The following is an 11429-nucleotide window of genomic DNA, read 5'->3' on the forward strand; positions in this document are numbered from 1 at the left end:
AGGACACCTGGTTCCTCCGGGTGACTCCCCCGGGACCTGAAGCTCCTGCCAATGCTGCGCCCACCGTACGCTGGGAGCGCAGGAAGAAGCCCGCCAACTCTCCCAATCCTCCGCGTGCCGGTGCCACTATGGCATACCACAAGGGACGTGGCATCATGTTCGGTGGTGTTCACGACGTCGAGTTGAGCGAGGAAGGCATCGACAGTGAATTCTTCGACACCATGTTCGCCTGGAACACCGACCGGAACCGCTTCTTCCCCTTGACGCTCCGCCGGCCTAGAGCCCCAGGCAAGAAGCAGCTCGCTAACCAGATGAAGTCCAAGGATCGGAGCAAAGCCGATGAGGAGGAACTTCTGCAGAACCTGAAGGCTTTAGAGGCTAAGAAGGGTATTCGCAGCGAGGAGGACGACGAACTGCAACCGGAGGCACTCAAGAAGGACGAAGAGCCTGAGCCAGAGAAGCCCGCGATCGTGCGCTTCGAGATGCCTCACCAGCGATTCAACGCCCAATTGGCCGTTCAGGATGATACCTTGTACATCTTTGGTGGTACTTTCGAGAAGGGAGATCGGGAGTTCACCTTCAACGACATGTACTCGATCGATCTCGTCAAGCTCGACGGCGTCAAGGAGATCTTCTACAACGAGCCCTCTAACTGGCACCTTCTCAACGAAGCAGACAGCGACGAGGAGATGGATGATGACGAAGAGGAAGATCTTGAAGACGAGGAAGAAGAGGAGGACGCGATGTCGTTGGATACAGGTTCCCCCGCCCCGACGGAAGTGACCGTGCCTTCTGTCACTCAGGAGATGGAGAATCTGGAAGTGGAGGAACAAGAGGGAGAGCCATCTGTGCAGGACAGCAGACCTCTGCCTCGTCCATTCGAGAGTTTGCGCGACTACTTCAGCCGCACGGGCGAGGACTGGCAGCGTATCTTGTTGGATACTTTGAAAGAGAAGGGCATCGCCACAGAAAAGAACATCAAGGAGCTGCGGAAGGATGCGTTCAACATGGCGGAAGAGAAGTGGTGGGATAGCAGAGAAGAAGTCATGGCTTTGGAAGATGAGCAGGAAGAAGCTGGTATTGGGGAGGTTGTTAGCATTGCTGATCGGGGTGACAATGTTGGCGGTGCTGGAAGACGCAGGTGATACACATATACCTTGGATTAGAATAAAATGTTTTTGGCCTTTTCATAACACTTTTTTTGACATATTCCAGTGCTCTATCATTATTTATCTCCTTTATTTAGTACTCAGGCTTCGTCCAATTTGACCTTATTGGGATATGTGCTCGAGTAGTCTCAGCAACTTGTACTGCATGTTCTGGCAGTTCATGCGTTGTCTAGCACTGAGAATGAGTGGCACCTCAGTGACGGTCTCAACCGGAAATATACATCCGGCAACAGCAACTTCATTTAGTAGTACCACCTCAAGAACCAATCAATCTCTAGCGAGAGACCACTGGCACCAGTATGCAATAAATGCAGCGGTAGTATTCAGCGGAAATGACTCCTTTTCAGCCTTTCTCCACATCTACATATTCTAGTGGTAACATGTCAGGCCCTCCAAATCTACTTTAAGGACGGCCTTATATGGCACTAAACCTAATCAGGTAACCAGCTGGTCATGACGGCATACTCCCGGACTTTACTCGTAATCGCCGGGGATGGAGGGACCTGAAGGAATTATCTCCGGAAGTCGAAGAGATTGGTGGCTGAGAACCGGAAGTATATAAGGAGTGGTTATTCTGCAATGGTGAGGGGTTTATGTTGTCGCAATAGCACCAGGGACAGCAGGGTAGCTGAGACTTCGTGAACCATACATATACTTCCATCAAAGTGGGGCCTTTTTCGTTATCATACTCCTCATCTGCTCCATATCTCTGATCACTGCGCATATAGTATCAATTATAAGCACCGACGATGCCGTTCCTCGCTGGGAAGAAAATCACTCAGAACGGGTTGGGGCTTATGCGTCAGTTTTCCCTCGTTCCCTTCTCTTTGGGTTCTGTTTATTTTAGTCCGGAGGCTTGTCTGCCACTCGCACTGTCATTGTAAAAGCTCATATATTGATAAAAACATATCGCAGGTTTCACCCTGCCAAACGACGTGACGCCAGATGAACAAGCATTCAAGGTCCTCAAGGCAGCGCTGGCAGCCGGCGTCAACGTATGGAATGGAGCAGACTTCTACGGGACACCCGACAACAACTCATTGCACCTCATGAACCGCTACTTCACAGCTTTTCCTGAAGACGCAGACAAGGTAGTCCTTTCAATTAAGTCCGGCGTTGTGAGCATGAAGACCTTCACTATGGACTGCTCACCCGCGGGACTTCGCGGCTTCGTGGACAACGCTCTCAAGATCCTGGACGGCAAGAAAAAGATCGACATTTTCGGCTGCGCGAGGGTTGATCCCAATGTCCCAGTTGAAGAAAGCATCAAGGCGCTGGCTGAGCTAAAGGAAGAGGGTAAGATCGGGGGTATCCAGCTGTCGGAGGTAAAAGCTGAGACTATTCGTCGTGCGGCGAGCGTTGCGAAGATTGATATGCTAGAGGCCGAAGTTAGCCTTTGGGCTACGGATGTTTTCCGCAATGGCGTCGCAGAGACGTGCGCGGAGCTTGGTATTCCCATAATAGCCCATACACCGCTGGGAGCGGGGATGTTGACTGGCACGATAAAAAGCCCTGATGACTTGGCGGCGCACGATCATCATCGGCTTTTCCCTCGGTTCCAGCCGGATAACCTTGCGAAGAATCGCCTGCTTGTTGATGAGCTAGAGAAAATTGCGGCTGCGAAGGGGTGCACTCCGGCTCAGTTAGCTTTGTCATGGATTAAAGTGCAGAGCAGAAAGCCTGAATTGCCGCTTTTTGTCCCGGTTGCGGGTGCAAGATCTGAAGCCAGGGTTTTCGAAAATAGGAAGGATGTCGACCTAAGTGACGATGATCTTGCAAAGATTGAGATCCTCCAGGAGAAATACCCAACCGCAGGGGAGAGATTTCCGCCTGCGGCTATGAAGTTGAACGAGTACTAGGCTGGGCAAATGCAGGTGGAACGCATTTGCACAGCTCCGAAATCAGATCGAGAAATCCTCTCTCCCAATGAGAAGCCACACTCTCCAGATATTCCGCGGCATCTGATAATCATTATGAAGCAAACGATCCAATGTTCTCTGCTGTGAGGGAGATTGCTTCACTTTCAAGAATTGTAATCGCTCCTGAATGGATAGCCTCGATTGAGCTGGCTTTGGAAGAACCTCTTTGGCCACATGTAGATGAAACAAGAGTGTAGCTGATTGGACATTGGAGACCTCATATAGAAGCATGCTGTGGGCGCCCTTACCAGGTATGGAAAGGCACATGTCTGTAGCAAGCAAATTTGCTCGGCGGTTAGAGTCATGAACTTCAGCCATGATCCAGGTGTCATCGGCGGAATCTCCCAAGGCCTGAGCACATCGATCACGTATAAGCTTCATTAGCTGAATGCGAAGTATACGGATGTTGTTCCAGCATCTTTGTGTATTGTAATCAGGATATATGTCCGGCTTGGTTGGCGGGATGCTTGGGGGTTCAGGACTCTGTTTTCTCGAGAAGAAAGAAGGCAGGTGCTTGGACAGTCGATCAAGTTCTGCGTCAAGTGCTTTGGCTTGATAAATTACATCTTCTGCGGAAGTGGAAGATTTCGCGGTGTACTCCAGCTGTGCATACCACATCATAACTTCCAAGAATCTCCACCTTAGTGACGATGTGTCCGCACCGGCTTCAAGAGCTTGTTGTCGCAATGCCAAAAACCGGGAAGGGATATCAACTTCATTGGCAAGGCAATCAAGAACAACAAGCTCTGTTAGATGCAAAAACATCGCAACACCCCCTTCGTCTGTAAATTGACCATTACCCCTCAAGGCCATAAGCTCAACTGCACCTATCAAATGTCCGTTGCGTATACATAGCGCTCCTTGTTCTACGTTGGCGAGCCGTTCAAATATGCTCATGAGCAGCACCGAGAATAAGGTTCTATCCAACAAAGCCTCTTTTGGTGACCGGATCGCCTTTCGAGTCAATGACAAAGCTAATCCATAGTTGTTTCGAGCATGATAGAGAGCTGGGGGCCATCCCTGAAGAGATGAGAACGTGGCCATGAAAAGCGCATGAATCATGGTCTCGAGAAGAGGATAGTCGTCTGATTTGGACGGGTAGAAGACCTGCATATACGAGTACATACCCGTTGCAGGTGTGTCTTGAACGTATTGCGAGACATATAGGTGCTTCGCACGTTGTAAAACAGTCGGAAGAAGATTTGTTGATAGAGGCCCTGCAGAAGCTGGACCTCCTAAAGAGTGCTTCTTCAGTACTTTTTCTGCCGTAGCAGAGGTCTCATTAAGTATGACTATATCTGTTAACTTTTGGTATCCCGAGCACTTCAGACCAGCGCGGACACATTGGGAGCAGCCATCTTCCTTTTTATCGCACTATCGAGAGGTGTAAGCCTGGTTCAGTCGTCAAGGTGAAGAAGTAGAAGAAAACATCATACTTTGATATCACGTTTGCGGCATTCGCGGCATGACTTAGAAGGCCTGCCACGATATACCATTATGACGATGCAAAAGAAGCCTTTCTATTACGGCACCTGGCTGCTGGGTTTATGGAAGAGAGAAGAGCAGAATCATTCTGTTGTTGCAGATGATCATGTCGGATTAGTCATCGCATATTGCCACTCATGGAATCTATGGACAAAGATATTGGAAAGAAAAGAAGAGCGCGTACAAGCTATGTGGTGATAATCCTGACTAAAATATTTGAGAGACAGTGGTATTAAGTGATCCCTATCAAAGCTAAATGTTGATCTAGAGCTCATGCAATGTGAATGCCTCCCGTTTGTAAGAGCCATAAGTAGAACAACCCCAACCTTTGAAGTGCAAGCATTTGCATGATATTAAAACCCGACTATACATCAAAAGTACCAAACATGGAGTATCATAGCAGGCATTTAATCACTCTATAGCTTTCCAGCTACATTGTCCAGGACATCTGTCACAAGTGCAAAATCCCTTTCTTCTTCCACCCTCCAGTTTGAAATTGCGATCCGGCAAGCCGGTCTTCCTTGCCAAGAGGTTCCAGACACAAAAAGCTTAGAAGTCGCATTAATCTCCTTGGTGAGACTGTTGTTCAGCTCGTCATCCTTTGCACTGAAGAGCACTATGATGTAGGTCTGGTTTAGCAACTCATCCTTGTTTGCCAACTCTGGCAAAGCATTGTACTTGGGATGATCGTAAATCCACCCTGCAATCATTCGACTAAGTCGAACTTGCTTCTGTAGCATGTTCTGATACCCAACCTGACCATATGCCACAAGGGAGGCGTACACCGGCAACGCTCTGAACCGTCTCGAATTCTCCATACCGATGTTTAGTGGAGAAGGTATTGAGGCGGCTCCAGACTGCCCCCCAGACAAGTAAGCCGCATTCGCGTTTTGGAAAACCTTCTCAGCCTCACTGGGATGGCGACAAAGGACAAAGCCACAATCGTATGGCACGTTCAGAAATTTGTGAGCGTCACCTGCGATTGAATCTGCTAGCTCCATGCCTTCGCACCCCTTTGATATAGCAGAGAATTCAGCATCTTTGAGGATCCGGCCAAAAATCCCAAAGGCACCATCGACGTGAAGCCAAGCTCCGTACTTATCGCAGAGGCTACGTAGGCTTTCCATTTCAGCCAAGCTTGATGTCGCAAAGTGTCCAGTATTGACCTCTCCACAGGAGACAGCGACGATGCTCGCCTTATTGGTTTTCAGTTCCGCTTCAAGTCGTACCAAGTCGACTCTGAGGTAGTGATCGTCCCGACAAATGCTCTTGACGTTGGCACGGCCAATGCCGAGGATTCCGGCCGCCTTTGCCAACGAAGAGTGAGGCATCGTCGAGAGAATTTGGATACCAGAGAGGCCTGTGGCTTGGATTAGTTCGAACAAGCCATACTCACCAACGCTTTCAATAGAAATCCCCCTCTTTTTGGCGGCAGCTCGAAGGACAAACTCCCTCCCGCAAGCCAATCCATGAACATTGCTGGCTGTGGCCCCAGTAGTAAACGTTCCATTGCTCCAGCGGTGCCGATCCAAATTTAGAAGATCTGCAAGAAGACCCAGAGCCGTAGCTTCGACGTCTGTCGATATAGAATGATCCGCAAGGTGCACTTGAACATTCTGATCATAAGCTGTGACAAGATTGTCTGCAAATAGGGCGACCGGGGTAACGCCTCCAGTGACAAATCCGTAATAGTTGGGACTTATGCTGCTGCGGTTGAAGGCTGGGACCAAGTCATTCAGGATATGCTGGGTGGCACTTTCGAATCCTGCTCCTTCGGCAGGGAGAGCCTTGGGTAGAGATGCTCTGGCTCTTGACAAGTCACTGGCACTAGGCAACACGTTTCCGGGGGTGTATGTCTGGTTAAGCTCCCATAGCTTCTGATGTAATTGGCCCTGCTCCTGGGAGGTCTTCTTGATATCTCTTAGGTCCATTGCGTGAGGTGTCGCCTTAGAGTCAGTCAATGACTGAATTTGGTATACAACAAAGATAGAAGTGACGGACTTGTTTGTATGATTGCTTGCACAATATCCAGCTCCAGTCTTATACTAGTAAGAAAGTTGTCTCGATGAAGATCTTATAGTAATTCCTGTAGTGGTTGCAGGTATTCGGGTTGATGAGCGTGACTCAGAATACAGTACCGGCTGGACTTGCTGTATGGAGGAGGGCCGTCGGTCTGCTGCGAGGATTCCCGAGACTGGGTCTGACAGTGCCAGTCAATTAGAAAAGCGTTATGGGGCAACTAAGGGAGTAAGTAAGTAGGCAGCATTATTGCAGAGTGTGGGTGTCAGCGCTAGTATTGTCTCTGGCTTAGGTTGTGCAGGGAGCGAATGATAGGTGCGGTTATCTCCGAAGCGTGAAACTGCATAAGAAAAGGTGGAGAACTAATACTACTTTTTTTTTTCTCAAGGGGAGTCGAAACTGACGGGAAGCTTAATCGCGGCTCAACATACCGTATTGTGAAGAGAAGATACCGTTACAGTTTACAGCTTCTCCCAAAGCGGAGGCTAAATGGCAGACCTCCGCCGGCGGCAGTTGGACCCATCTTGCCTGTCACACCACCTCAAATCGCTCCATCGTAGGTAATTCGGTGCATTCGCAAGCATATAGACCCCATATCTAAGAGTGCCACGACAATGGCTGCTAAGTTGATCGATCGGCGCTTCCATAATATTCCCGGTGCGTTTGGCTTCCCAGGTTAAGGAAAAATGTCGCTAATGACAGGTGGGGTTATCCAGGCAGGCTTCGGGTGGCTGAGTTGTTCTTCGATGTCCCCCTCAATTACAGCAAGCCTAATGAGGGCACTTTGAGGCTGTTTGCCCGGAGTGTACGTCGCCTGGTAACGCCAGCTGAGCCAAGTGAGACCCCCAAGGACGACAAGCAGCTGCCGTTCCTGGTGTACTTGCAGGGTGGCCCTGGAATGGGATGCCGCCCCCCGCAAGAGTATGGCTGGATTGGAACAGTCCTCGAAAAGGGATACCAGGTACATAAATCCATCAAATTGTGATTACTCCTAGAGTAACCCTTGCTCATTCAACAGGTCTTGTTCCTTGACCAACGTGGCACTGGCCTCAGTTCAACCGTCACAGCGGGCACGCTTGCTCGGCAAGGCAATGCCATCAAACAAGCAGAGTACATGAAGAACTTCCGCGCAGACAACATTGTGCGCGACTGCGAAGCCGTTCGTCGTTGTCTTATGACCGATTACCCCGAGGACAAGCGGAAATGGAGTATCATCGGCCAGAGTTTTGGCGGTTTCTGTGCCGTGACTTATCTTTCCATGTTGTATGTCTGGCCCCGTCTTACGATGGTTTCAGCCATATATTAACTCTTTATTTTTACTACAAGCCCGGAAGGTCTCGCTGAGGCTTTTATCTGCGGTGGACTTCCTCCACTCGTTGATAACCCCGACCCTGTGTATGCACGTACATACGGTAAGCCATCTACTTTATCCATTTAGTGCATGGTGAACTAAACCCGTGCAGAAAAGGTCCTCGAAAGGAACAAGGCCTACTACGCCAAGTTCCCCGAAGACGTCGAACGAGTCAAACAAATCATCCAATACCTGAAAGACAACGAAGTTGCTCTACCAACAGGAACACTAACCCCGGAGCGATTCCAACAAATGGGGATCCTGTTTGGCATGCACGGTAAGCAACTAATAGCTATCATCCTCCGGTCTTCCTACTAACATCCCACAGGTGGTCTTGACAGCATCCATGGTAATGGGCCCCCAAACCGATATTTCTTACATTAATTAACACGACATAGATCTCGTGCTACGTGCCTGGAACGACCTGGACGTCTTCGGCTTCCTCACCCACCCCACACTCACCTCTATCGACAGTTTCGGCGGCATGGACAACAACATCATCTATGCTATCCTGCACGAAGCTATCTACTGCCAAGGGTGAGTATCATCAACTTTGCCTAATAATCTCACGAGCTGACAATGTCCATGCAACAGCAAACCCTCCAACTGGTCCGCAGATAGATTGCGCGCCTCTAACCCGGACTTCCAAATCGACTCCAACAAGTCCGAAATCCTCTTCACGGGCGAAATGGTATGTCCCTCAGCATCCTACCTTTCCTCTAGAACAATCATTATCCCGGTGAATAATTGCTAACATCCCTAAAACAGGTCTACAAAGACATGTTCGACTCCTATACCGAACTTAGCCAGATTCGTGACGCGGCAGACATCCTCGCCTCGACGGATGACTGGCCGGCGCTTTATGACGAAGCCCAGCTGGCACGGAACGAGGTTCCTGTTTACGCGGCCACATACATAGACGATATGTATGTCCACTTTGATCATGCGCAGAACACCGCGGCCAAGATCAAGGGCGCTAAGCAGTTCATTACGAATGTCATGTATCATAATGCGATTCGGAGCAAGTCGGATGAGCTTATTCAGCAGCTGTTTGCTCTGAGAGAGGATACCATCGATTAGAGAGATGATGTTTTTGGTTACTAAATCATGATGGTATTGTGCATAGATACTCCATATCTATATTGGTCATAAAGCCTTTTCCTGAGGTATTAACGAATGCACTCCTTTGGCGTGCTTGTACTAGATGGTGACTTTGACCAGAACATGTTTCAAGGAAAGCTGTATATATCTCTATTGATGCAAGGTCACAAATTACTTAGAATACCTGGTGATTGACTGTCAGTAAGGGCCTCCGGCTGGTGACAAAAACAAGTGCCTGACTTACCGCACCGCCAATAATAAACAGCCTCTCCTCTTCTTGATGCACCCATTCTATTATCTTGCTTGCGCTCTGCGCCAATGCATTCCGGTTCGCATTTGCATTTGCAACGCAATAGAATTCGAACACTGGTGTCACCCATGCAAACGAGCTCGAGGATTGCGAGAGACAGTGGTGAATCTTGACGTGGGTATGCTTAGCATGGATGCTTGCATGTAGATTATTATAGGTGGACATTAGCCTGAAGACATGACCATCGTCAGTATTGCATGAATGTAATGGCATCCTCGGCGACAGCGAGAAATCAGGGGTTGTGCATACCTGCGACGTCGGGATACCGAGGAAAACTCCGGGTCATACGCGGACATGGTGAATTGTACATTGGCCCGTGACTTGTATAAGAAGTGATGCAGGACGGTCCCGGGAACTATGTCTGTTGTGCTGGGGCGGCCCTTGTCGACGGCTTCTCTGATGATTTCGAGACTGCCATTCTTTTCCAGTTGCTGTGATATGAAATACTAGGTTAGCTTGCTGTTATGCTTTTACAAGAAGCATGGTCACAAACCTCTACGAATGCATCACGCATGCCTTGCATCTCAAAGAAGCTTTCTTTATTGGCGCTTATCAGAATGATAGCAACAGACTCTTCTTTCGTGGTAGTATCGTCCGCAGTACTGCCAGTGTCCTCTCGAAGATCGAGGAAGCTGACATACATGTAGAGGTACCCACTGCTGTTGAAGCCTGGTAGGCACACTGGAATCCAGCTCTCGCCACCGCCAGCTTTAACAGCTTCAGCTTCAAAGATCATGTTAAAAAGGAGCTGCAGATCGCCGGGGTGCAGAGAATGCTTCTTGGGCCGGACAACACTAACAAGCCGACCGCCTGCCACGACCAAGCCATAGAGAAGGCCGCTGACCTTGGTCTTCAGGAGAGTGTTGTTGATCGCTTGTCTATGGGATTTGCGAATCTTGAGGCATTCCAATGCGGAAAGTAGCGTGGATGGGGAGCCCTTCGTAAAGCTGTCGGCTAATGTGGATAGAAGTGTCTCAGAGCCTTGGAGTGGCCGTTTGAGGTCGGTAGAAGGGCGAATAGAGAAGAGGTGAGTTAAAGATGGAAGGGTCAAAGTAGACAATATTTGCATATATAGGGCTTCCAACTGGAGCTTGAGCTGAGTTTCACTCTCAAGCATGCGACTGATCGCAGCCAGGTACAATGGCCCCTTGTTGACCACCACGAACTTTGTATCACCGGCGGAGAAGCTGCTTAGACGGTCCTTGGAATCTTCATAGAACGAGATGATAGTCTGGATGACGCCAACATAGGTCGATATAAGACCACCATCACCATGTCGCGTCCATATCGGTTTGCCAGCAGCTGAGAGGATAATGTAGTGTTTCCGTTTCGACTTCCAATTTTCCAGGACCAGTTCTGCACGGTTTTGTTAGTTTAGCGATTGCAAGGACCGATATTTGCGAGCTATACACACCTTCGTTCTCCCCTTCTTCGCCAACGTCTCCCACTGGCTCAAACTCCGAAGCAAAATCGTCTTCGACATCGTCGGCTTGGAATTCCGGGAATTGCAAGAGTCCCGTGTTATGCTGGCGGATAAGACCAGGCTCCGTCGCCAGAAAGTCACCGAAGACATTTTCGACGTCGCCTAGATCTCCTTGAGGTATGGAGCTCCTGATACTGGCAGTATCGCCAGCTTCGCTTCCTCTTGGGCTGGCCAAGTGGCTGAGGCTCGCCTTGGCCTTCAGCGCGCCTTGTGAATTGCGTGCAGCGAAAGTATCCTTCCCGGTATCTTGAGAAGCAACATCTGGGAGAGATACCGCAGTCGTAGCCCTGGACTGCAGAGCCGGTTGTGCAGGCTGTCGCGGTACCCGGAGAGATGCCCCTCCTTCATCTAACAGATTCAATGTGCCCGGGCGCGGGGGAAGAGGCGGTGGCCGTTCATCGGAGACGGTGCTGTGATCATCGCCAGTAGATTCTGTGGATTCCGTAGATTCCGTAATCGCTTGTACAGACAAGGTAATACCGTCGTCTCTGGGAGCCTGCGCTTGCGTAATGCCGTGATCGGGAGTGTCCTGCGACGGGCCGGGGTCCGTCGAATCCATACTCTCAGCTCGCGCGCACCGGAAGTTGCCTCA

At 49.7% G+C, this 11429-nt stretch overlaps 6 protein-coding genes across 6 annotated transcripts; 3 read left to right on the forward strand and 3 right to left on the reverse strand.

Annotated features, from left to right (window-relative positions):
• Positions 1–2: 2 nt before the first annotated feature.
• An11g04690 (uncharacterized protein) lies at positions 3–1145 on the forward strand (the record flags this gene model as incomplete). Its single annotated transcript, XM_059750230.1, has 1 exon — positions 3–1145. A coding segment is annotated over one exon (1143 nt), but the record flags the coding sequence as incomplete, so codon positions are not given.
• A 773-nt stretch (positions 1146–1918) lies between these two features.
• Positions 1919–3028, forward strand: An11g04700 (uncharacterized protein; the record flags this gene model as incomplete). Its single annotated transcript, XM_001394424.1, has 2 exons — positions 1919–1970; positions 2085–3028. 2 exons carry the CDS (start codon positions 1919–1921, stop codon positions 3026–3028), a joined length of 996 nt encoding a protein of 331 aa, XP_001394461.1.
• A 112-nt stretch (positions 3029–3140) lies between these two features.
• An11g04710 (uncharacterized protein) lies at positions 3141–4584 on the reverse strand (the record flags this gene model as incomplete). The annotated part of the gene is made up of 3 exons (XM_059750231.1): positions 3141–3250; positions 3337–4462; positions 4525–4584. 3 exons carry the CDS (start codon positions 4582–4584, stop codon positions 3141–3143), a joined length of 1296 nt encoding a protein of 431 aa, XP_059601585.1.
• Positions 4585–4989: 405 nt separating this feature from the next.
• Positions 4990–6504, reverse strand: An11g04720 (uncharacterized protein; the record flags this gene model as incomplete). The annotated part of the gene is made up of 1 exon (XM_001394426.3): positions 4990–6504. One exon carries the CDS (start codon positions 6502–6504, stop codon positions 4990–4992), a length of 1515 nt encoding a protein of 504 aa, XP_001394463.1.
• Positions 6505–6803: 299 nt separating this feature from the next.
• On the forward strand, positions 6804–9023 carry papA (prolyl aminopeptidase papA-Aspergillus niger; the record flags this gene model as incomplete). The annotated part of the gene is made up of 10 exons (XM_059750232.1): positions 6804–6820; positions 6981–7148; positions 7268–7553; positions 7611–7855; positions 7919–8004; positions 8056–8220; positions 8272–8292; positions 8342–8480; positions 8538–8634; positions 8712–9023. 10 exons carry the CDS (start codon positions 6804–6806, stop codon positions 9021–9023), a joined length of 1536 nt encoding a protein of 511 aa, XP_059601586.1.
• Positions 9024–9143: 120 nt separating this feature from the next.
• An11g04740 (uncharacterized protein) lies at positions 9144–11396 on the reverse strand (the record flags this gene model as incomplete). The annotated part of the gene is made up of 5 exons (XM_059750233.1): positions 9144–9182; positions 9289–9523; positions 9604–9785; positions 9848–10710; positions 10769–11396. The coding sequence occupies 5 exons, from the start codon at positions 11394–11396 to the stop codon at positions 9144–9146; spliced, it is 1947 nt and encodes a 648-aa protein (XP_059601587.1).
• Positions 11397–11429: the final 33 nt, after the last annotated feature.

Source organism: Aspergillus niger, assembly GCF_000002855.4.
Source record: "Aspergillus niger supercontig An11".
NCBI classification, from domain to species: domain Eukaryota; kingdom Fungi; phylum Ascomycota; class Eurotiomycetes; order Eurotiales; family Aspergillaceae; genus Aspergillus; species Aspergillus niger.